General features: G+C 38.2%; 1 protein-coding gene across 2 annotated transcripts; it reads left to right on the forward strand.

Annotated features, from left to right (window-relative positions):
- Positions 1-1,305: 1,305 nt before the first annotated feature.
- Positions 1,306-20,607, forward strand: LOC147330519 (SPRY domain-containing protein 3-like). 2 transcript variants are annotated; one of them, XM_086292120.1, is made up of 11 exons: positions 1,306-1,411; positions 2,833-2,979; positions 3,077-3,152; positions 8,096-8,220; positions 9,162-9,294; positions 9,393-9,581; positions 14,588-14,737; positions 16,220-16,277; positions 16,902-17,021; positions 17,108-17,232; positions 18,332-20,607. In XM_086292120.1, the coding sequence occupies exons 2-11, from the start codon at positions 2,852-2,854 to the stop codon at positions 18,464-18,466; spliced, it is 1,239 nt and encodes a 412-aa protein (XP_086148246.1). In that variant the 5' UTR covers positions 1,306-1,411; positions 2,833-2,851; the 3' UTR covers positions 18,467-20,607. The 2 variants fall into 2 exon arrangements, with proteins under 2 accessions (XP_086148246.1, XP_086148247.1); XM_086292121.1 differs by having other exon boundaries at positions 1,312-1,449.
- Positions 20,608-22,036: the final 1,429 nt, after the last annotated feature.

The following is a 22,036-nucleotide window of genomic DNA, read 5'->3' on the forward strand; positions in this document are numbered from 1 at the left end:
CCGCATTTGTGAATCACAAACACATGAAATTAAAGGACAGGATCAAAGTATTTTGCCATAAAATTGATACGTTTAATATCTCATGGTTGCTAGGACTTGTAGGTTTCTGCTTTCATTTTCCCCACCAGAAGCAAACTTACTCTTAAGTTCAGTGTTTATGTCAATTTTTTTCCATGCCGGTTTATACAATTGTAAACCAGCTCGCAAACTGACGTTCAACTTCATAAGAAGCTGTGAGGGGGATGCAGTGTTTTGCTTGAAATTTCAAAATCAAGAAAATAATCCAAAAAAGAGATAAATAAGGTACTTTCAGCTGCTCCCTTATTTCCCAAAGGGTTGCCAAAGCGGATGGATCCACATGTTTGATTTGGCACGGATTTTATGCCAGAGGAACTTCCTAATACAACCCTCCTATTTATCCAGCCTTGGGACTACTAGGAGCTTTTGAACCCCTGAGGTTCGAATGGATTGGGAATCTTGGTGAATGTGTTGACTATTACACCACAGAGCCACTAATCCACTAGATTAAAATATTAAAATATCTGTTACAAAGTGAAAATGAAATATGTATAACTAAATTCATAAACACGTGGAATAAAAATAAATTCAATTTAAAACTAAGAATTACCAGGGTCCCGGACCCTCTTAGGTACACTCCCAATAGGGCTTAAAAAGCTGGGATTCTCCACCAATTGCTCTTAGATCTGAAGAAGCTTCTCAGATGAGAAGTTTCAAGAAACTAAAAGAGGTCCAGATGCTTTTCTTTCCAAGCTCCTTAGACAATAATATATATGGTATTTTGATTTATATATATATATATATATATATATATATATATATATATATATATATATATATATATATACATATATATATATATATATATATATATATATATATATATATATATATATATATATATATATATCAAGGACCACTTGTATCTGCAGGGGAATGTTCAGCAGGGTACCCAGCCTACATCCCAACATCGTTTTGTATGCTCTAAAACCAATACTTCAGAGTCCGTTCCTAGGAGCAAAATAATTACCTACCTGGTCAAATAAAGCAAAACCAACCATTTATAAAGTAAAACATATATTTTATTTTATTTTTAAAGTATTGTTGAGTCGGTCACGCTACTTCTTTTCTTATCATATGCAAAGAGAGTTGGATGTAGACGTAAAAAACGCAAACTGTAAAATCAAAAGGGGGAAAATAAAAAAAACTACAAACGGCATCGCTGTCTCACGGCACTGCGCAGGTTAAATATTTCTCTCCGTATTCATCCTCACGTTTGATTGGTCGAGGAGGCGGAACTTCCGACAGCGCTGGCTTTGCATAAAGTGGCATAGTTCACCTCCTTAAAATTGGAAGAAAAGCCGAAGAACGACGCGTTACAAGTTATAAAACAGTAAGGAATCATTATAAGACAGGAGGACTTTGAATAGTGTGGGTATAAACTCTATTGTATCCATGTTTACGTCATATAATCAGCCACAAAGCGACATAATGTTGTGGCGCTGAAGCAGCTAGCCGGCCAACAGAGTCCTGTCTGTAGTTTGGGAAATGCAGTGTCGTGTTTGGGGAAGGCTCGTAAATTAGTAAATCGTAGTGGTTAAAAGGCAGGAAACAAAGTGATAGTACGACCTTACGGCTTTCATATTTATTTTCTTTGGCAAAACAAAAAAACGCACGCATATATATTATATGCATGATAGTGACTCGTATTTTACAAAGGTTTCAGTAGTGTATGGCAGCATTTTTAGACTTTTTCAACTCTGCGCATGTCTGTATAATGACCCACCTCTGACTCAGTGAAAAGAAAATATCCACATCACCGTTCACGACAAATATACCTCTATAGTAAAGGGTGAATTTGAATTTCAAAAAAGAAAAATATAACTTTGTGTGTAATGTCACGTGAGTCGGCACGGCTTTGATTATAGACTTGATATTATTACTTTCTTATAATATTCTTATAATATTAGAAAGTAGTATCACCGAGGTAGACCTGAGACATCAGCCGATTGGGTAACTAACAGGTGAAGTGCAAATCTATTTGTCATTTATAATACAAAACTTTCTGTTTCAACTCCTGCTTTTTAAGCTTTTCAGTTTCAGTTTTTTGTCTTGTTTGATAGTAATCTGAATATTATAAGAATAAAGTATAGTTTAGGAAAAAATATGTGTACTCGCATCCTTTTACTAGTAAGTGATTTGCCTTTATATTATCAGCACGTAATAAAGAAAAGTGAGCAAGAGACAAAGTGAATCTGGGAGTCATGTATTCATGGGAATCTTGAGATGAGACAGTCTATTCTTGAGTCAGCCCCAGTTCGGTTAGCGTGTAGGTCGCCCACGGGAAAAACCTGTCCGTCACGGGCCAACACAATGGGGGGGCTCACGTTCGTGCCTGTTGGCAGGGTGAAGTCCCTGTCCAGGCCTTTGCTTGTCTTTGGAAAGTAGGATTAAATGTGAACGGAAAAACAGAGTCTCCTCACAGGAAGGGTTTGGCCTGAGGATCAAACCCAAGTCCTTCGTATTGTTTGATTGCACAATATTGTGGTCAGAAATCATTACTGTTTTATTAAGGAGGTCCTGTGCTGCCCCTGAATTTCCCAAACTTATACTTTTGGTGACTGCATTTATATTTATTTTTTCCTCATAAACTCATGTCAGTTATATAGTAACTAAACCTCTGTGCCTTGTAAACGATAGAGTCAGCATAACAACACTTCTTGTTCATAATTTGGTGGAGTGGTCCACTTTTACAGTAACTTTTGGTGTTTTAAAACCAAGTATTTTATCTCAGATGTGCTCTTTGTGTTCTAGATTGTGATGGTTTTCAGACATGGACGACATAAACCTTCATTATCGCTTTCTAAACTGGAGGAGGCGAATACGAGAAATTCGTGAGGTGCGAGCTGTGCGTTACCGGGAGAGACTCAAAAGGATGTTGAGAGATGGTGACGTACTCAGGTAAAAGCAATGCCACTTTGGGAGATGGAAGAGAACCTTTCTACTGATTTGGCATCCGATTTCACTTAAGTGCTGATTATTATGGATCTCTTTGTAGGTATCATGGGAATTCAGATGAAGTTGGCTGCTTTGTGGCGGCCAGGCCACTGTCGAAAAGAAACCGCTATTTTGAAGTAAGTGCACCAACTTATGCGTTTACTTAAAACACCATTGTGATCATTTTTGTAACCTCGCTGATGTTTGTGTTTTCACTTGTCTTGCCTATTCTGCAACACAATGTACGTGTCCATAACCATGATATCTTGGATTGATTGCCACATTAAAGAACTGAAATTGGGACCAGCTATATGGTTTTAATGGCCACAGTTGGGAACCATTCTTGGGTGTATTCACATCAGGCATCATTTCATGGATTTCCCCTCTCGTCTGCTGTCATACACTCACACTACACCTAAAGAAACGGGTGTGTGTACGCTTCAATTTGTCTCAGAAACTTGCTCTCTCTCTCTCTAATTGACTTTTGAAAGTGGTCACACACTGTCCTCTCACCTTACCTGTACATCTGTTAATTAGAAATTAACAAGCTCTTTGTAATAAAACTATTATTCCCATGCTCATACACTAATTCCCTGCCAACTGAACTGTACCTGTGCCCAGTTTTTCTCACACTCACACTGGCCAAACACACTGATCTTAGGGGGGTTAAACATGCTCAGACACAGTGTGGATTGCCTGCTGTGAGTTCACTCTTACTGTTGATTAGTTGATGATGTAATGTTGGAAAGTCCAACAAGTTTTCTGCCACCCTCTTCATTTCTGAGCTGGACTGTTTTCACTGTTTGTTTTTTTTAAATCGAAGACTTCTGTAGACTTTCTCTAGTGTAGGCTTCTCTCAGTTATGACCTCTGTGAATGGAGGTTTTCACATTTCACAAAACCCAATTGGGTATTGAACAAAAAATGTTTTAAATGTATTTTTACTGCGCTGTCATTGTAGTTCAGCGTTAATAAAAAAGCCGTGGGCCTGTTTCCACATGACAGTGCAATTTTAGAAGACTTGAATATATTATGTGTTCATTCCGCAGTATGCAGTTTAATTGATGTGGAAGTTACGTTCAAGTAATGAAAGTGATTGTGCACAGAAGAACTTCTTTTGTGTGGTGTTAAGGAACAGAAATGGTGGTCCCGTCTGAGCCTGAAAGTAACTGAATCTAATCATCAGGCACTTGTAAAATATTCAGCAGTATATTTAAAACTCTCAGTATTCATACAGAGTCTGTCTGTGTTCAGGCCACTCAATCAATATGAATGCACAAAAATACATTGACAACAGTACAAATTAATAATAATTTCTGTTTAATTTTTAATTGTTTCGATTTGGTTGTTGCTACAGTAATTTATTCTTATTTTTTCAAATATGTAAAAAAAAAAAGTAAAAAATATTCTCCTCTCCTCTTCCATGCTTTGCACCTGTTGTTGGACTGTTAGCGCCAGAGGGAGTTTACAGCCAGCAAGGCTTTCTCTCACTCACTATATAGTAACATGCAGTGTTTCTGGGAATGCAAGAAGTTATCAGCACATTTTATAAACTGCTCATTTATACACTGAGCCTACAACTGCACAATTGTGTAATTGTACACATTAAACAAAGAGTAGCTAGAAGAAATAAAACCTTGTAATTGTCATAGGATTTTATTAAGTATTACTTAACATACAGTATGAGGTTGCCTGTGATTGTAATCTGATAGCTTTATTGTAAATAGTGTAGTCATGTGGCTAGGTGCTTTACCAGGTATCGACTCTCTCAAGTGTTAATGCTACAAGATGACACTAAAAGCTCAAAGCACAATGATGCAGAGTTTCAACAATGAGTCGTTTTTTAATATATATATATGAAAAGATTATGAGTTCACGAGTGACGCATGAACTGTTAAACAGAATAGACAGACTCCTAAAGGTGAGAAAAAATTGATTATCAATTGTGTGTTATTATGAGTGTAAAGGTGAGGCTGTGTTTTACCCATCGGTTAGCGTTAGATTCCTACCATCACCTATTGTCTGGGTAGTGACTGAAAGAATGAGGTTATGGATATTAGCAGCGGGAATGAGTTCCCTTTAAGGGTGGCTGGACTGTATAGAGTTTCTATAGCTTCTATGAGGAGCTTGGTCGTTGGTCACCATGAGTGGCTTGGAGTAGGATGTCTCTTAGGTGAGGTGTTTCGAGCACAACCTACTGGAAGGAGCCCACAGTGCAGTCTGAGGACTCGCTGACGAGATTATATCTCTTTGCCTGCTTGGGAACACCTATGGGTGTCCCCACCCGGATGAGCTGGAAGACATGGCTGGGGAAAGGGAAATCTGGGCTTCTCTGTTTATAATGCTGTCCCCACAACCCGAACCCAGAAAATCAGCAGAAGATAGATAGACGATTGGATGGATGATTCATTTTGGTGGTTGTCAAAGGATCAAACATCCACAGTCACTGTGTGGCTGAAAAATACAAACATTAATTTCTTGTACATTTAATTTTGAAACTGTGTAATAGGAAGTTCAGTCTTGGCACTCCCTCTTTATTTTGTGTGACACAAGAAGACTTGGCAGGTCCCTTTCGTTTTTGGAGTCATGATGAGAGATGAATCATGAAACTTCATGGAAAAATGATGCCTTTGAGAAACGAAGATGTTTCAGCTTGCAGTGGTGATTTGTGGAATCACTTGGCAGGTTTTTCCTTTGTTTTGTTTTTTTACATTCTGTGCTGTTGAAGCCAAATTCTCAAAGTCATACCTGCATGTTTTTGAAACAACACTGTACATATTTCCAGTAGCTGTAATTTTCAGCCACAGCTCATTCAGTTTACCAGGTTTCACTTGAGGGTTCATTTTTTCTTTTGAACCTATGTTTTTGAATCAAGGGAGGACCTTGAAAGATCCCATGGTTCAAAATATTTGTTCTTGAAGCTTCAGTACATGATAGCAATCACATTTAATCATAATTCATGCTACAAAGAAGAAAACGCACTTTATCTAAAGGTAGCTAGTGTCATTTCATTTAATTAAAAAACTGATTTTTTAAATTATTGTGAGTATTCTAGAAAAATATTTGCAAAATCAAACTTCACATTTCTAGCAAATGATTGTCAATTTTGCCAGCTAACTACGTAGGCTAGTATTTGCCATCTTCAGCATGCAGTTTTTTAAGGATATGTTTGTTTACTCGAAGGCTACAAAATGCCTCTTTCTTCGTAGGGCTGCCAGATTTTACTGTCAGCATCAATAGATTCTGATTCTGATCGTTTACTTGAAAACTTCTTTAATCAGCACCAGCAAAAGTACCCAGTTGGGTCTCCATTATACTTGTTTTGTAATTTAAAAAAAGAAAAACAGATACTCAGTGTTTAAGTTTCGGTGGTAACTTTTGAGCTGTTGAGTCTGATGATTCAGTCACTTAATCCCTGACAAATCAGTTCATAGTTCAAATAGTCACAGCTCATTTCAAGTCATGCACCCTGTATTTATTTTACATTTTCTGGTAATCTACATACTGTACAACATAAAAATCCCAGGACAGTGAATGTATCAGAATCTGCCATGTTCAAACTTGCCAACACACACACATCCTGCTTGCTCTGACGTAGAGTGAAAAAGTAACCAGCCCTCAAGACTGATACTTTCATGTGCTTCACCCTAGTGACTCACTCCCATACAGGGAGTTACCTTGGAGGAGGAAGAAGAATACAATTTGCACAAATGGGCTTTTCAACTAATTAATGATTAAGTGGATGCTAATTGTTGGCCTGATTGCAGATTTTAGGGTTCACCCACATGTTTTCCAGTAGAACAAAAAAAGAAATAAATATTGCTTCTTACTCTCAGGAGATGAGTGCTGAGGTCATGGGAAAAACTTAAAAAGTTTCCTTTTCTCTTTGCCCTGGATTTGCCAGCAGTGCTTCAGTTGCATTGTGTCCTTTAAGAGTTCCCCGGGGATGATGACATATGGTCACCATTTAGTTATCATAACAGTGGTGCAGCCCAGCTCGTTACTTAAGAGTATTCACTTTGAACCATCGTGTGGGGTTGTACAAAGATCTGGGATCAAGTTGGTTTGGAAACGTTATGAAGTGAAAAGACGAAGAGTGCAAGTCCAAAATAAAACATGTAACAGCATGTAAAAAATCTGCAGTAGAGGCAAACAAACCTGCAGGACCCTAGCAGTTGGTTTTTCAGATCAGTTTTTGTGCTGTGATAAAATACTTAAAAACTCTTAACTAGTAGGTAAAACCACGTTGAATAAAATGTATTAATAACAACAGGATATACATGATCAGATATCCATCAGCATTTGTTTTAGTGCTGTTCTTTACTTTATGACTCAATAAGGACTCATAAACAAAAGATGTTTATGTTGGCGCAAAAGTACTAACGTTCCATTAGAACCAGGTTCATATTGGTTCTAAATACAATATTTTACATGTATTATATTATACAAATATTAACATGCTAAACATGCTAGTCATTAACATCTCTTTTAGTCATCAGCATTATAATACATAATGCAAGAATTAGCTTAAATCCTGGTTATTTCTGAACATGTGTCTTTTTCTTAGTGATTAAATTGGCCTTGTCCTCCAACTGCCACCATAAGACAAGATATGCATATGCATCCTTTAACCTCCCTGCTTGGTCTCATACTGCAGCTCTTCTAAACACTGTCTCACTTTTTTTTATAAAAGCATCTTTACATTTCAAAGTATAATAACTTTGTTTCTATATCACATTTGAAAATGGAATTGAAAATTCAAAAGGCAAAAAAAGACAAAACTAAAAAATATAAGTCACATTTAAGATAAAGTTTAAAGATAAGAACATAGGACACAAAAATGCAAAGCTCAACAAGTTAATATGAAATATAGTACAAGATGAGTAATGATAATAATTCTCAGTTAAAAAAAGACAAGATCATTGTGTTGCAGGAAGCAGTTTAACAAAAGTCACTGATTCTGTTGCAGGTTGTTTCAAAGCTTTTGGATTTAGGAGCAGCTAGAAGGACCACACACTTTCTTCTTATTGCCATTAAAAAGTGATTTTAATAGATGGTAAAAGTGCTTTTGGTCTTTTCAGGTGACTATAATCGAAACAGGAGTGAGGGGAATGATTGCTGTCGGTTTGGTGCCTCAGTTTTACAAACTGGATCATCAACCAGGCTGGCTACCAAATTCTGTGGCTTTCCATGCTGATGATGGCAAGTATGTGACAATTATTTTCTTTACAGTTACATTCATGATATGGATATGCTCCACATTAAAGCACTTTTAGCAGTGTGTGCTCATGTGTCAGTCATGATTGAGGAACCAGAAACATAGCACTTTCGTTTGAATACTTTTGGGAACAGCCTGAAGGAGCAGAATAAAATGCTTTCAGCAACTGGACGAAGAATAGTCGATCTGTACATCAGGATTTATTGAGCAGGTGTGGTTATGTACTTTGTGAAGGTTTCCTGTATGTTCCCTTCAAAAGAATGAAGTGCAAAGTGATGAAAACTTACCAAGGGCACACTGACCTGGAACTGAAAGCCATCAGCTGTACACAAACATGTTTTAGTTTTTTTGGATCATTAGTTTTCAGTTTTATATCGTGTGTTTTTGTTTGAGCTTTGACAGTAAATGATTGGAAAGAGAAAGAGAGCGAGACATAGATAGGGACAGCGGTCCCCAACCTTTTTTGCGCCACGGACCGGTTTATGCTCGACAATATTTTCACGGACCGGCCTTTAAGGTGTCGCGGATAAATACAACAAAATAAAACTATTACCGGTACCGAAAAAAATAAAATTTATTCATAACACACGTGAAAAGACCCAGGAAAACAGAGTAAACGATAAAAACGATAACAAAATAATGCTGAAAACCGATAAAAACCCTGAAAACTATACATTTCACACCTGAGCCTCAACGCTCACGGCCTGGTACCAAACGACTCACGGACCGGTACTGGTCCGAGGCCCGGGGGTTGGGGACCGCTGGATTATGACACAACTTCTTACTTTTACAGTTGCACATAATGCAGTACCTTAGATCCTTAGATCAATGACTTAAGGCGTTTTCATCTGATTTTTTTTATTTTTTTGTAAAGATAGAAACAGTGACTGTAGCGAGGTAAATGGCCTCTCCTTTTTGTCTCTCTGCAGGCTGTATAATGGCAACACTGTAGGACAGCAGTTTGGTCCAAAATGCTGCAGAGGTGACAGAATCGGTTGTGGAATATCACTAGATGGTGAAGATGGACAGTTAACAGTGTTTTTCACCAAGAATGGTCACGAAGTAAGTAGTGCACCCCATAAGTGCCTTTGTATCACTTTACACAGATTTCATATATTCTCGCTGCTAATCTCTTAAAAACTGTCTGATTGTGTGCTCAGGTTGGCAATGTGGAGATCCCAGCATCTCCCGATGGTCTCTACCCTGCAGTGGGGATGCACTCTTTAGGTGAAGAAGTGCTGCTGGACCTGAATGCTGAATGGGGAATGGAGGAGGATGATGGACAAATGATAGTTGACAGTCACGAAGAGGACTGGGCTCGTCTCCATGATGTCAAGGTCACTGGCACGGTAAGTCCTTTGGAACAGGTTGGCCTTGAGGATGTGATGCTAAATTGCCTAACATGAGCCACTTCACTGAGCAACAAAGCAGCGTAGATAATGAAAAATATCAGGTGGTGTGGAATAGAAAATGAACAGAGCTTCATATGTCTCTTGAGGATAGCAGCTTGGAGCTATATTGGCAGCTAATGGCATAATACACTAAAATAGTGTATAATAGACTGTCAGAGCTGTATTGTAAGTAATGTAGGAAAAAGAAAATGTAGATCAAACATACAGTGTTGTCTGGTTCTGCTGAACTGGATGTGGTAATCTTTTCAAACTGTCCATCATGTTATTGCTAAATCAGGAAGAATCATGACTCTAACCCTAACTAACCCTTGCGAGATCCAGCATGTTCAGACACCATCTGAGTCTTCTTAAAGTGATTTAAAGTAAGAGAATCAATTAAAAAATATAACATAATGTTATGTGGTGTAAGCCTTTATCTAAGTATTAATTAATTATCATGAATAGAGGCAAACAGGATAATATATAATTTTATAGCAGTACAGTAACTGTTTGTAACTATTACGATGGCTCAGTGGTTACCAAATAGTCACCTGGGCTTGTGCTGGTTTTCTCTAGGATCTCTGGTTTCTTCTGTCATCATAAAACAAGTTAATGCTCTTAACCCAGGACACTTTCACAAAACAGATTCTAAATCAAAAGACTTTCACTTTGTGGTTAAATACTGGCTCTAAACCTTTAAGAAGCTGTAGCAACTGGTGACAAATACTATACGTTTATGCCCATGTGGCTGGGTACAGCTAAACTATACTGTGCTATAAACCATTTATTCAGTGCATGTATATTCCTTTAAAAGAGGGCTTTGAATTAAAGAGTTAACATAAGAAATGTGCTCACATGTATAATATCATTGATGGAATTGCATCATCACCCACATTACAACCAAAACGTTGATGTTGTGACAGAAATTGTGACTGCAATACTCAAGATTGTAAAGACAAGAAGTACTAAAGTGAAACAAAGCAATAGAAAAATAAGCAACATTTTCTCCAAGCTGTTCAATGACAACTCTGGCTTTCTACATTTGCCACCCCCCCCCCCCCCCCCCCACCCCCTTGACTGCTTGGCTGCAATGTTTTTGTTTGACTCAGCAGTTGATACACACAAAAACTGCACTCTTAGAGTAACCTCCATGCCACCCGCACATTTGTTTATCCATTATTTCTAAAAACATGGCCCTCTCCTGTGTAAGTGCAGGGCCTGCAAGCTGCAGCATGAACAGCCAGCCTGACCTTCAGGAACACAAGTTAAGGATAGCACTAGGATGCCAAAAGCACAACGAGTTTTAAAGTTCTTTTTTAATTTATTTAACCAGACAGGTCTTTAAGAAAAAAAATGTTATGGTCCTTTGGCAAAAGGCTAAGCCTCTTGAGGATTTCACACACAGCATTGCAAGGATTCATCGTTTTGATTATGCATCCTAGCTCTATAGCAATACTTTTTAGCTTTATAGAGTCTGACTATAATATATGTTTGTGAACTTCTCTTACACAATCAATAGTTGAGCAATCAGAATCAGCACACAGGCACAGCTTAGGTCCCTAAATATTCTTATCTATATCAGATGTTATCAAAGAGCCTAGCAACCATCTGTCAGTGTGATAAAGTGACCCATTTGTAGCATTTATGTACTTACAACACCTTCTAAAAGCATCATATCATTTTTATTTAGTGACAGTAATTTCTCATTTTAGCCACAAAAATCAAAATATGAACAATATCTTGCGATGTCTTCATGTTGCTTAGCAAATACCTAAATGGGTTAACATGCGCATGCATTAGTCAGACTAACTATAAAAGACTGAGATGATCAACCTTTATCTTAAATTAAAGCCATTCTATGTGAATCTCCATATACAGATGGGCAGTTATCAAGCTTCCCTAGTGCTGCAGTTACATTATGTTTAAGCACATGGCATTATCTCAGAATCGAGTAACTAAAGTCCTGCCAGATTTCCAACGTAACTTCTGTTCTGCTAATCTCAAAAACACAGTGAGGTCCATATGTTTTTTAAACAAAGGCACAATGTTGGTGCAGACATTTAGATTTGATTCAACAAAAGTTGAATGGCTGTGTGTGGGCACGCAGACAGACATCCGCTGTGGCACATGTCTGTCTGCTGCTGGGTCTTGCTTTTGCTTTACTGCAGTAGGTATGGAGTTGTTGGTATTATGTGTCACGTTAGTATCATTCTGTTACTCACTTTATTTTGTTGCTACTGACAACAGCAACAGTGGATCATTGCCAGTGGTATCAGTAAGAACGCCGCAGGACTTTTAAGATTGTATTCAATCAGAACTAATTCCTCAGATGTTTGGGTTTCTTTATCTACTTGAATCTCATTTTCGTTTTTCACAACAATATTATATCATCAAGTTCAATATTGTCATGAGCTGAAATCGGCACAGGTATTTATAGGTTACTGAATGATTAACTAGCAGCTGTAATCCAGATGATAGCTGTGAGGGAAAAAAAGAAGAACAAAAAAAATTCAACTTCTCCAGAACTTAATCAGGGGTAAATACTGATTTAACAAATAATAAATTAGATAAGATTTAAGAATGCAAAATGGCATCATAATAAAAATTTAATCCCACTTGTTCGTTGTGACAAAAAAAAAAAGGAGTTCACTGGGTAACTGTTTTATTTTTAATGAGATTTTAGGCAGAGCACTTCTGGCTTTTTTAACTAATGAAGGTATCTTCAGATGGTCATATTATGTGCACATGTCCTCATCTGCTCTGATGACATTTTAATGGGTCCTGTGGAGAGAGAATGAAATTAGTAGGGCTGAGTTTCTTGGCTGCATGTACGAAACAGGGCAGCCCCTGTTTCGTACCCAGACAGTTAAATGCAGAGATGACAAATTAATTTCTGTCATAGAAAGAAAGATACGCACAGCGTTGCAGCCTGGGTTTTACCAGCGACAACCGAAGCGTTAAGTTTTCAGCTCGTCCATCAGCCAGCTCTGAATACCCTTTGGGAATTTCATGAAGTTTGGTATAGATGTTCACTTGGCCTCAGTAATTCTAACAAAATTTCCAAGATAAAATAAGTGGTAGTGTTTCATATCCAAAAGGTCAAAGGTCTTAGATATGGATATGAACTTTAGCTTGACTGGTTCGTGTAACACTGGTTTCTTCTTGCATTAATGTTAGATGGAAACATGCTCTCTCTTTAGCGAATGTTTATAGCAACCTGAAACAGAAGCTGTAATCAAGCTGGTGCAGAATCAGACATGCTTGCACTAGCAGTCAAATATAATGTAGTGGTTATAATCATTCGGATAAACTTTCTTTCTCCAGTTTTGTCTTTTAAGCTGTCAGAGTTACACATGCAATTTGACTGACCACCCACTTGACTAAAGCAACGCTGTTTAAATTCAACTATTGGAGAAATTATTTTGGAACGTCTCAGTAATCTCTGTAGGCTTCCAAAGCTTTTGCAATAAATTCTGAAAGTAGTGATTCATGTAAAGGTAGGTCCATGTTTTTGGACAGTAACACGTTTTTGTTATGTAATTTTGGTCTTTGTAACAAACAACTGTTATAAACAAAACAACCAAGATGTTGTGAAGTGCAGATTTTCAGATTTAATTCAAGGGGTTTAGCAAAAATGTGGCATTAACCATACCATTTTCTACATGGTCCCTCATTTACAGAGGCACAAAAGTAATTGGACTGATAAACCGTTTTATGGCCGGGTGAAGTCTGTTCACTCAATATTCAAAATATATAACGCAGATGAATTTGCATTTTGTATCTGTTCTCTGAAATTCTCAATACAAGGTCCAGGGACATGGCAGCACAAGTGAGGGAGACCATTGTTGGGTTGAAAATCCAAAATAGATGGCAGAGAAATGGGAAAAAAAACTTCAGGAGAGGCCAAAATCAACAGTACATTCTTAAAAAGAAGGAATGACCAGCTCAGCAACACCAGAAAGCCTGAAAGGCCACCAAAGATAACTAAAGTACATGATGACAGAATTATATCCATGTTTAAGAAAAACAACAACAACATCTAGCCAAGTGAAGAACACTTTCGAGGACGTAAGTCTACAGTCAGGAGACACTTGAATGTAAATAGAGAGGGTTTATTGATGATCTGACTGCTGATAGAAGTAAAAGGATCAATTCTGAAGGATACGGATAATGACCATACTGCAGAAGTAACCCAAAAGTTTCATAAGGCAAAGAAATGTATTAACTTAATGCAGAGACAACAAGCAGCAACTGGAGGCGGCTGCAGTTCAGGCCTGGCAGAGCATTTCAAGAAAGGAAACGGCATTTGGTGCATGGCTTCTAGACTTCTGGCAGTCCAAGACTGCAAAGAGGTTTCATCCTCGAAAAAAAAATCCTTGTATTCATAATTGTGTTGCTTTGATATGCTAAATTAATATTTATCATCTTAAAGTGAGGGACTGTGTATTAAAATGGCTGTTTCCCAAACAGCCATTCAACTTTTGTTGAATCAAATCTAAATGTCTGCACCAACATTGTGCCTTTGTTTAAAAAACATATGGACCTCACTGTGTTTTTGAGATTAGCAGAACAGAAGTTACGTTGGAAATCTGGCAGGACTTTAGTTACTCGATTCTGAGATAATGCCATGTGCTTAAACATAATGTAACTGCAGCACTAGGGAAGCTTGATAATGTAACTCGCCTCTAGTCAGCTGTAGCACCAAATCCTGAATGTGGTGAATTGACAGAAATTGTGTTTAGGTGCTTGGGGATTTATGTATAAGAGTGAAATACAACTTCATGTTTATTTTATCCTTTAAAATTACCTATAGACACATTTTTCATATTTAAAGGTATAAAGTACCTTGCTACCTAATCAGATTCATCTTGATACTGTTTTCAAAGTAATGTCTGCATGTAATATTATATGACTTCTCCTACTAGCTGTGCATGTTTAACATGTCTGATGGGTCATGTCTGCAGCTGCTGGAGTACGTAGGGAAAGGGAAGAGCATCGTGGATGTGGGCTTGGCTCAAGCCCGTCGGCCTCTGAACACGCGCTTCCACTACTATGAGCTGGAGATCACAGATGCTGGAGAGAAGTGTTATATTGCACTGGGGCTGGCACGCAGGGTAAGAGGCTCCTCGTTACAGTCATCACGATAATGATCACATGTCACTGACATTGATACAAGGGTTAATTTACTATACACACACCGTGGTTATCTGTCAGTAAAGAAAACTTCTCTTTGCCCCTCTAACACCTCGTCATCGCTCTCCCTCATTTGCCCCACTGCTCTCACTGTTTCCAGTCTAAGTGATGGATGACCGAAAGAGGAAAAGCTAACAACAGAATAAATATTGTCTCATTTTACCGCTACATCTGGTTTTCCATAGAAGGTTGTTCCATATGCATGCTAACATGTTTACTGACTGCCCTCCTGAATAGGAAAGTTAGTTCTACTTCTTCTATATTTCCAAATAGTCAATCATTGTAGATTAGCACAAAATGATTGCACAAGTTCCTCTGGCTTATCTATCTATCTATCTATCTATCTATCTATCTATCTATCTATCTATCTATCTATCTATCTATCTATCTATCTATCTATCCATCCATCCATCCATCCATCCATCCATCCATCCATCCATCCATCCATCCATCCATCCATCCATCCATCCAGGATCATTTATCTGGAGTAAATCCTACATAAGTGGAAAATGATGTCCTGTGTTTTGAAACTAAATTAGATCTGTTAAATATTTACACATCAGAGATAAAACAAACTGCCTCTGGCCTCATGTGAACTCTGTGCACATCCTGTTTAATACAAATAAAACACTGTAATAATTGCTCAGGCTGCAGCGATTGCATCATTTGAATGAGCGATATGAAATGAAGTTTGGCTCAGATGTCGTTGTTCTCCGCCAGCTCGCTCGTGCTCGCTGTTCTTAGTTATTGGACGCTAATTGATTGAGCGTCACTCTTCATAATCGCACCACTGCTTTGCCAGCTGGGATAGTGCTCTCAGCTTGGGAGGTAATGGATTGCTGTTGCAGACACCCTTGACATTAAGCTCCCCCTCACTCCTCTGCTGTTAGTTACTGTGTGTGGGCACGCCGTGCCCTCGGGTCAGACGTCGTGGAGAATAGAGCTCTGTCATTGTGCTGATTGTTTTCCAGGAATTGTTTTTCTCAGTGTGTCTGCGGTTTTAGTGGAGCATTATAAATCCATCAAACGGTCATTCCTGAGGTTAAGTTCCATCCCCCGTCATCTCCTGCGAGATGCATCAGTCTGCTGATGGGAAGTATTACCTCTTGCTGCAAAAATCAAAACAAGGGTCTCTCTTTCTCTCTCTCTCTCTCTCTCTCTCTATCTCAAGGTAACAAATGCTTAAGTTACTAGTTGCTCAATCCTCGCAGCTTTGAATAATTGTAAACAGTACAAGAGTTCTGCTGGGCATCTCTGAACAGCACCTTTAGGACGTCTATTATGTCTAAAAAAGTCATGATAAGCATCCCATCTTAGAGAAATAAATGTATATAATAAAACAATCAGCCTAGCAGTAATTTATTCCATCATCAGCCACAGCTAATTTCTTTTTTGATTTTCAGGACTATCCAAAAAACAGACATCCGGGTTGGAGCAGAGGGTCCATAGCTTATCATGCAGGTGAGAGTGCTCAGTCTGATCCTGATGGTGGATGATTAGGTGTCACTGTCTGAACTCCAATCAAGCCCATGTTTGAGTCCCATTGTCACAATGTTTTTTGTAGTGGACACAATCATTGTGTTGCCATCAGTGACACAGAAAATGGCACCAAACAAATGTTTCCAGCGATCTTAAAAAGGGCTGAATGGTTATTATTCCTGATCATTGCTTTAAGTTGTATTAACGTAATGTTTCTGATTGATTCCTGAGTAGCTCTATTTTACTCCCAGCACTTGGAAAAAGATGTAAACTTCAGAGTGATATTGTTTCAGTGTAAATGGTGCATGGTCTCCCTTATGTCTATGTCTGTTTCCTCTGGTTGCTCTGATTTCCTCCCACAGTCTAAATCATGCAGATCAGGTCAAATGGAAACTCTAAATTGCTTGCTGGAGTGGCCGTGTGTTTGTCCAGAATCACTTCTTTGGAAAATGAACGATGGATATTTCTTTACACTGTTCACTGTTACATGTTGGCAGATGAGAGATGTTGTTTTATATCTTGATATCGGCATTTGTTTCTTTATTATGTAATACTCCTGTTAATGTGGAATAAAGTTGTAATCAGATCCCTTGTTGTTCTTCATAGATGATGGGAAGTTGTTCCACGGCAGTGGGGTCGGGGACCCGTTTGGGCCGCGTTGCCTTGAAGGGGACATCATGGGCTGCGGCATCATGTTTCCGCGTGACTTCAGCATTGATGGCGGAGGTGAACGTGTTTATATTGTTCGCACGTTTTTCAAAGTGCCTTCACACGTGCAGCCTCTGACTTGCTTTCTTACTGGGTACTTTCAGATGAGATCGACGACTGGGACTTCGATGGGGTTGCTAAGCCCTTTGAGGTTCACAATGATTTGTATGCAAACAATGAAGATGAGGATGAGGATGAGGGAGAAGATTTAGAGGGGAGGAAGGTCATGGTGAGATCCTTTCACAGTGTGAAAATTCGAATCATTTCTTTACGTTTTGATAGGAAAATGGGAAACAGGTGCAGCAGTTTATTAAAACAATAAAGCCATAAATGAATTTACAGTATATAAGGAAAAAACAGAATTTATACAGTTTTGATGAGTTTGAAAGTCAGTATTTGGTATGATCCCCTTTTACTGCACTCTTTCTTATCACAGTGTGATAAGATGGCAGTGTGTTTGGGATCATTATCATGCTGAAAAATGATCTGGATTCATCACTCCTTCAGACCTGTTGCCACCGATTTTCAGTCCAGTTCTTGTGTAATTTGGCATACCCCAGCCTTTTCCCTTCCTTAAGAATGGCTTCTTGACAGCGACCCTTCCACTGAGACTGTTTCTGTTGAGGTTTCAGTGAACAGTAGATGGATCAGTTGAAGGGTCAGATGCATCTCTCAGGTCCTGTGTCAGGTCTTTACTGGATTTTTTCCTCCTATTTCTTAAGGATTTGACTTTCATACACTGGTCATCTGCTGTAGATATTTTTTAGACCTGCTATTTCCTTTTTAATCCTCTACAATCTGCTCATTTTTTTAAGTAAACACTACACACAGTGCATATGCCACGTTTTCAGCTAATGGCACTTTGGGAACACCACTGTAGGTACAAAAATGCAAATATACAATTTTATGTCTGTTAGACTGTGTTATCTTTGGCATTTTTATGTAGATTCAACTAAAATGGGAGCAAAAGTTGTGTTTTTGTGAGAGTTTTCTTGTGCAAAAGGATACCATTTGAAACTATTTATTTTCTAAGCTATCTGTTATGTGTAGGCACAACCCTGGTTCATCCCTTGAGTTAGGGTCACTTTTTTATTGCTTGAACTTGTCTGAAAATGGTGAGGTGCGAGGACTAGAGTGAATAAGAGTAGAAAAAGAAAAACTTTGAAAGACTCTGGAAAGCCTGGAGAGCACTTTAAGAAACTGCAGTAAAGTCTGGCTCATATGGAAGCAAAATATAAAAAAATAAGGGGTGGCTCAAAACTTTTGCACAGTACTGTATATGCCATCTTCCCAGCAGATAGTCTTAATATATTTTCTTTGTTGTTCAGGTGTTCTTCACCCGGAATGGAAAAGTGGTGGGCCGGAGGGAAGTGGCCTTACCTGTAGGAGGCTTCTATCCTACCATTGGCATGATGAGCACTGGGGAGAAGGTCAGAGTGGACCTGCACCCCCTCAGTGGATGAGCAGGGTGGAGGAAATGAGAGCTGAATGGTGAGATTAGAGCAAGGACAAGGGAATGAGCTTGTGTGCATTTTGGAGATCCGATGGTAAAAATCAACAAATTCCAGAATGTTCCCGGAAAAGTCATTCCAGTGTAGAAGCTGAGTGTGGCTCCCTCGTGCTGGAAGAATAAGTTAATATGCTGGCAAAAACTTTTATAAGAATTATGAGTTAATATTAAATATGTGCCTAAAAAATAGCTTTTTTAAAAATTGTATATCTTAAAAAATTGTTAAAATAATCTGAGATTTTTTAAGAATATGGAGTAATGCTGTAGCAATAATACATAAACATCTTAAAGTTAAAAAAGGGCATAAAATGTCAAAAAGAGGCTCAACAGAATAATGAATGTGAAAGTCCAGAAAGAGCATGAGCTAACAAATGAACCCTATTACTTATCAGCAATAATGCATGTCAGCAAATGGCACTCTCACAGCCTGCAGCCATCCTGAGTTTATCCTCACAGCTCTGCTGCTTCTTCCTACTTACAGTGAATTACTGACACTCAGTGGTGAGAGTCGTAGTTTAGAAAGAAAATCCTCAGAAAGTCTTCCAAAGAAACAGCTGTGCACTAAATGAACAGTGAGTTTACAGGAAAAACTAGCTGCTCCATTCCTTGTAGGTATGTGTGCTTGTTCTGACATGGAGGCATTACAGCCTATTTTGTGGAAACGGTTCAAGCCACATGCTTTGACAGTTATGAGATAATTAAATTTAATAGCAATTTGTTGAAATTACATCAAAACTGTTTAATGGCCTTTAATTGCTGTGTTTTTGAAAGCTGTTTAAATAAGCAGAAATTTTCTGTAACTCTCTGTGCTGTTTACCTTTTTTGAAAATCTGCTATGATTAAAATCAAAACCATGTGAGAGGAAGAAGCTCAAATAGATTTGGGTGACAGTATGAGGTTCATAGTCCTGTTTATTCACTTCCCTTGAATGCTTGAGTGCTTGGTGTCAAAGTGTAACTACATACATGTTCTTTACTTTTTTCCATCAACCAACCAAGAAAATCACAGATGTTTATATCAATGAAAAGAAATGCCAAACTCATTGGAGACTTCTGATGTTTTCAGGGGGGAAAAAAATTATGTAATCCTCATATTGAGTGTGTTTTCTATGGATCATCATTAAGTGTTTTAGAAATGCATATCAAATGTCTCCAAAGGAAAACTCTGAAGAGCAATTCTCAGTTATCAAACTCTGTCAGGGCAAGAATTAAGGCCTTATATTTGCATAAAGTGAATTTCTCACTAGTTGGACTGTTGGCCTATAGATCTGAATGTGTAAAAAGAAGCCATACTGTAATACTACTTGCTGCTCTCAGGTATATTTGAAAATCAAATTTGAAAATGATATGTTGTCTTTTTTTTCTGCAGTGATGTTATCTTGGGCTGTACTTTGAATTCAGCCAAACGTTTTCATGTTCACCCTTTTTTTTTCTTGCGTCACATTATTTTCCACTATAATCTATTACAAAAGTCTTTTGTTAAGAAATCTCTACATTTCCTCTGCCGATAGTTAAGTTGTAGCAGAAGACGGTGCATTTGTGTTACAGGTTGTGAGATGTTCATAAAAATATGGCAGTGGGTCTTCATTTGCTGATAACGCCACCATTTAAAGTTTTTAATTTTATGTCCAGTTCTGTAAATTAGGTCTTTTTATCAGCTGCAGTTGCACCGTCAATCAGTGAAGTCAAAACACCTTACAGTAGAATATTGATCACATTTAGATATCAAACAAGTGCCTCCATGCGGGTGTTGGAATTGATTCATGTAGATGTTTTTAGGCAGAAACTTCTTATGGATCTTGTGCATCCCAGATGTTTTTGTTTCTTTTTGGTCAGCAAATATTTAATTATGCTCCATTGCTGCTACTTGTGTGCTGACATAACGTTTAGCATACTGTCACATCAGCCTGTACTGTAAACCATTTTGGTGACCATGTCTAGCAGGAGCTGTTGCAACAGACCTATCCTGCCCTCACATCCCTTCTTATATATGTTCTTCTTTCATATCAAATTCACTTTTTTGTATTTTCTTGTCGTCTCTTAAAGCAATCAGATAAATATGCCAAAAATGTTAATAAAATATTTAAAGTCATCACACTACTGACTACATTCTTCTCTTTCCTCTTCCCTTCAGGTTTAATTTTAATGAGCATTCTGGCTGCTAACTTTAAATCTTAAGACTAACTTCACTTTTTTAATGCCAGCAAAAAAAAGTTGTTTCTTCATGTAGATGAAATGTTTGTCTGGTTTAAATTTTTTTATTCAGCATTTTTTTTTTTTTTTTAATGGAGATCATATTAATAGGTTTTTCAGATAAGCACAACATTTACGGGATGATTAAGGTAAATATCTTTCTAAGCACACTGGTTAGATAACAGCAAAGCTGTAAGATGACAGTAAACATTGGATGTTATTCATTCAGTATAAAGGGATAAAGTTCATATTTATCACAAATTAGAGCTTTCTTTGCCTCACTGTGAATCACAGATTGTCAGTTCTCAAATGGAAATCAATGACCTTGCCAGCATCAATAGCACTCATTTCGAGATAAATTAAGAACGATGATGTATTCTGACTGGTCTGCAACAGAATAAAATTAAAGACCATGACACAACGGTCAGGTCGGCAACCTGCGGCTCCGGAGCGCATGCCGCTCTTTAATCCTTTTAGTGCGGCTCCGCGTGGTTTGGGAAAATAAATTATTTTTTTAATTAGCTGAAGTGTATTTTATTTATGTTAGTTCTTTTTTAACTTGTAGTTCTAAATTGGAAGATTACTGTGATATTGAAATATAAATATAAAATTATATTCTATTAGTTTTTGATCGCTCAAAATAAGCGTCACACTTGCGGAAGCCGATATACCCGCCGAAACGCCGTGCATTTATCGAGACTTTCAACCCCAGGTAGGCTAATTATCGATCTTCGGATCCACATTATGTCAGCAGCTGTTCTCCACCGTGAACTATGTTCAAAACAAACGCCGCTCACGCCTCACAGATGACAGCTTACAGTCCTGTGTAAAGATGAAAGTGACTTCGTACAACTCCGATTTGCAGACGCTGTGCGCAGAGGTTCAGGAGCAGAAGTCCCATTGTAAACATATCACGGCAGACCCGACGACGTTTGCATGAAAACGCTTTTCAGCATCTCTTTATTGACCACTTTTCACACACGGTTGCTGTACGCATACAGCCGGTGTTAAAGCTCACAGCCCGACACATACCAACACAACAGCAGAGATAGCACAGACGTTAAGGCGGCGAGGCGTGATCGCGGGTGCCGCTCAGGCGCGTCCGCCTCCCGGCCACGCCCCGCCACACACATTAACCAGGTAAAATACATATTTAGGCAGACTTTTGCAAATATCTATTTTTCATCTTTTAGCAGCATAGTGCTTTTTTTTCCAATTATTTTTTTAAAAGTCAGGTCAAGGCTCCAAAAGCCCAAAGGTGATATAAGGGTGGCGGCTCACAACAGTTTTTGTTTGCTACATGGATCATTTTAGTTCAGCTGGGTGTCTTT

Source organism: Aulonocara sp. 'chitande type north' Nkhata Bay, linkage group LG5 (assembly GCF_057382095.1).
Source record: "Aulonocara sp. 'chitande type north' Nkhata Bay isolate Kocher_YH1m ecotype deep benthic linkage group LG5, A_spYH_male_GT1.1, whole genome shotgun sequence".
Classification (NCBI taxonomy): Eukaryota; Metazoa; Chordata; class Actinopteri; order Cichliformes; family Cichlidae; genus Aulonocara; species Aulonocara sp. 'chitande type north' Nkhata Bay.

Excerpts from the sequence above, each read along its gene's own strand:
- LOC147330519 (XM_086292120.1), top strand. The coding sequence starts at position 2,852 with ATGGACGACATAAACCTTCATTATCGCTTTCTAAACTGGAGGAGGCGA. Across the intron at positions 2,980-3,076 it reads AGAGATGGTGACGTACTCAG|GTATCATGGGAATTCAGATG; the intron begins GTAAAAGCAATG and ends ATCTCTTTGTAG. Across the intron at positions 17,022-17,107 it reads CTTCAGCATTGATGGCGGAG|ATGAGATCGACGACTGGGAC; the intron begins GTGAACGTGTTT and ends GGGTACTTTCAG.